The sequence below is a fragment of the Rhinopithecus bieti genome, unplaced genomic scaffold (assembly GCF_001698545.2).
Source record: "Rhinopithecus bieti isolate Rb0 unplaced genomic scaffold, ASM169854v2 scaffold_15296, whole genome shotgun sequence".
NCBI classification, from domain to species: Eukaryota; Metazoa; Chordata; class Mammalia; order Primates; family Cercopithecidae; genus Rhinopithecus; species Rhinopithecus bieti.
In genome coordinates, this window is record NW_016809075.1 from 3,544,936 (window position 1) to 3,548,909 (window position 3,974).

The 3,974-nt window shown below is 44.3% G+C and overlaps 1 protein-coding gene across 2 annotated transcripts in view; it reads left to right on the plus strand.

Moving 5' to 3' along the window:
* Positions 1 to 3,974, plus strand: part of ZNF490 (zinc finger protein 490) — a 48,010-nt gene that overhangs the window by 8,990 nt on the left and 35,046 nt on the right. For both annotated transcript variants that reach the window (XM_017888521.1, XM_017888522.1), the window contains exon 2: positions 3,224 to 3,268. In XM_017888521.1, the coding sequence (XP_017744010.1) occupies positions 3,224 to 3,268 (45 nt within the window). The remainder of the gene's footprint in view (positions 1 to 3,223; positions 3,269 to 3,974) is intronic.

Consider the following 3,974-nt stretch of genomic DNA (forward strand, 5'->3'; position numbering starts at 1 on the left):
ATGGTCTCGATATCCTGACCTCGTGATCTGCCCGTCTCGGCCTCCCAAAGTGCTGGGATTACAGGCTTGAGCCACTGCGCCCAGCCGTGAAACCTTGTCTTGACAAAAAAAAAAAAAGAAAAGAAAATACATGATGGGCTGCACTGTGCAGATGATCATTACCCTCTAGGAAGACCTCAGTGGTTTTCTTTTTTTGAGACAGAGTCTTGCTCTATTGCCCAGGTTGGAGTCCAGTGGCATGATTTCAGCTCACTGCAACCTCTGTCTCCTGGGTTTAAGTGATTCTTCTGCCTCAGCTTCCCACATAGTTGGGAGGTGCCCACCACCACACCCAGCTAATTATTTTTATTTTTTTGTAGAAATGGGGTTTCACCATGTTGGCCAGGCTGGTCTCAAACTCCTGACCTCAGGTAATCTTCCCACCTCGGCCTCCCACAGTGCTGGGATTACAGGCGGGAGCTACTGCGCTAGCCAGAAGTTTTCTGATGTACAATTTATGTCACCCAGTCTCTAGCAGCAGCAAAATTTTCATGTCAAATGCATAAGGCAATTCAGACTTAGAGATCAATGCCATAAAATTGAAATTCCAGAAATAAGCCCATATATATATAGAGAGTCAACTGAGTTTCAAAAATGGTGCCAGGAATCAGGAAAGAATATTATTTTCATAAATTGGTGTTATGACAATTGGATAGACATACAAAAAATAATAAAATTGGGTCGAGCACAGTGGCATGATCGTTTGAGGCCTGGAGTTCAAGACCAGCCTGGGCAATATAGTGCAACCTCATATCTTATAAAAAAAAATTAACCAGGTTTGTGGCACACACCTGTAGTCTCAGCTGCTTGGTGGCTGAGGGGGGAGGATTGCTGGAGCCTGGCAGTTTGTGGCTGCAGTGAGCTAACTACTCTACGCTAGCCTGGATGACAGAGTGAGATCCCAATTCTTTTTTTTTTTTTCAGACGGAGTCTTGCTCTGTCGCCCAGGCTAGAGTGCAGTGACGCGATATCGGCTCACTGCAACCTCCGCCTCCTGGGTTCACGCCATTCTTCTGCCTCAGCCTCCCAAGTAGCTGGGACTACAGGCACCCACCGCCACGCCTGACTAATTTTTTGTATTTGCAGTAGAGACATGGTTTCACTGTGTTAACCAGGATGGTCTCGATCTCCTGACCTCGTGATCCGCCCACCTCGGCCTCCCAAAGTGCTGAGATTTCAGGTGTGAGCCACTGCACCTGGCCTTTTTTTTTTTTTTTCTTTTAAGACAGGGTCTCACTCTGTCTCCCTGAATGCAATGCTGTGAGCCTTGGCTCACTGCAGCCTCCGCCTTCCAGGCTCAGACGATCCTCCCACCTCAGCCTCCCAAGTAGCTGGGGCTACAGGCATGCACCACCACACCTGGCTAATCTTTGTGTTTTTTGGAGAGACAGGTTGTGTCAAGTTGGCCAGGCTGGTCTGGAACTCCTGGGCTTAAGTGATCCACCCACCTCAGCCTCCCAAAGTGCTAGGACAAGAGTCCTGAACATTTTTTCTCTATTGTGATGTCACAATCTCCAAAGTTATCAAAAACTTGCATTCAAGAGCACCTGTTAGAGCTTTATAGCTGATTATAAAACCCCCTTCTAAAGAGGACCAAGAAAAGACAACAATTGTTTATGGATGACAAAGTTTTAGGGTAGCCATAGTTAAAGATACACTTGACAAGGAAATCTGTTACCTCTGTGGCATATAATAATTTAACATAACAATTATAATTATTACTGATAACACACTGAGATATATCAGAATTACAGGAGTTTTCCTTCATTTTGGAACACATACCAATAACATATATATATGGATACAGTCTAAAGAAATCCAAACCCCATTTTATATTTGACATTGCTTCCTATATGATTTTTGTACCAAATAAGCCAAATTTCACCTTTACATTAGTATACTATTAATGTCAAACCCAATTCTTTTTTTTTTTTTTCTTTTGAGATGGAGTCTCACTCTAGCCCAGGCTGCAGTGCAGTGGCGCAATCTTGGCTCACTGCAAGCTTCACCTCCCAGGTTCACGCCATTCTCCTGCCTCAGCCTCCGGAGTAACTGGGACTACAGGCGCCCGCCACCACACATGGCTAATTTTTTTGAATTTTTTTTTTTTTTTTTTTTTTTTTNCTCCAGGAGTTTGAGTTCAGTCTGGGCAACATGGCCAGAACCCATCCCAAGAAAAAAAAAAAAAAAAGGAAAGAAAGAAAGAAAAAAGAATCCGTAGGACACCCGAGCACTTGGCTCTGGTGGTAAATTGCAACCCTAACCTGGGCACAGGGACTCTTTTCAGACCAATCACGATCTATGAGACGTGTTCAGTAAACTGCATTTTACTGTGGAAGGAAATGGTTTCTTTTTGTTGGTTGGTTGGTTGTTTTTAGTTTAAGCATGTTTTTATTGCTTTTCATTTTCATTTTTGTAGATTTATGGTTACAAATGCACTTGTGGTACATGGATATATTTCATAGTGGCGAAGTCTGGCTTTTAGTGCACCCATCACCCAGAGTGTATATTGTATCCAATAGGTAATATTTCATGCCTCATCCCCTCTCTCTTTCCAACCTATTGGCATCTCCAGTGTCTATTATTCCACTCTGTATGTCCATGTTTACCCATTGTTTAGCTCCCACTTATATGTAAGAAGATGCAGTTTTTGACTTTCTCTTTTTGTTATCGCACTTAGGATAATGGCCTCCAGTCCCATCCATGTTGCTGTAAAGTGGAAGGAAATTTATCTCGAATAAGTTTTCTAGAGTGTCCCTACAGAACTTTGAAAGGCCAAGAGTCCAAGACCAGCCTGGGCAACATAGCGAGATCCCATTTCTAAAAAAATTTTTTAAATTAGCTAAGCATGGTGTTCACCTGTAGTCCTAGCTACTTCAGAGGCTGAGGCAGGAAGATCTCAAGGCTAAGAGTTTGAGGTTACAGTGAGCCAAGATTGTGCCAGTGCATTCCAGCCTGGGAGAGAGACAGACTGTCTCTAAATTTTTTTTTAAAGTAGAAACATTTTCATTTTTCTCATTATAGAGGAGACAGTGTAATCTTGAAAACTCTCATGATCCACCCTTCTTGTAGCTCTGTGTGTACAGGTAGATGAAGGGGGAACAGTGCTTCCAAGGTTGTCAGATGTGATGTTTGGTTCTAAATTGCTGAAACTCACAAAATGCATCCTCTTGTTTCTAATTAGATGCAGAACAGTGAACACCATGGACAAAGCATCAAGACTCAAACTGTAAGTGAGATTGCTACCTGTCAGTGTGGCCACCTTCCTGGTTTATAATGACCATTTGGGCCTGTGCTTCTGTGACCTCTTTGTGGGGGGTCTTTGGGGTCTTTGTGAAGCATCAACACACTCCCATAGTCAAGGCCAATAACCAGGCTCTCAGATGTGTCCTGTTCATTGCCCTCACCCTGTACTTCCATTGTCCCTTACCTTCATTGGTCATCCCAACACAGCCACCTGCATCCTTTGGAATATCACATTTGAGCTGGGTGCAGTGGCTCATGCCTGTAATCCTGGCACTTTGGGAGACTGAGGTGGGAGGATTGCTTGAGTCCAGGAATTGGAGACCAGTGTGGGCAATGTAGTGAGACTCTGTCTCTACAAAAAATTAAAAAAATTGGCTGGGTGCAGTAGCTCATGCCCGTAATCTCAGCCCTTTAGGAGGTAAGGTGGGTGGATCACTTGAGGCCAGGAGTTGGAAACTAACCTGGCCAACATGGTGAAACCTCATCTCTATTAAAAATATTTTTTTAGGCCGGGCGCGGTGGCTCAAGCCTGTAATCCCAGCACTTTGGGAGGCCGAGACGGGCAGATCACGAGGTCAGGATATCGAGACCATCCTGGCTAACATGGTGAAACCCCGTCTCTACTAAAAATACAAAAAAAACTAGCCGGGCGAGGTGGCGGGCGCCTGTAGTCCCAGCTACGCGGGAGG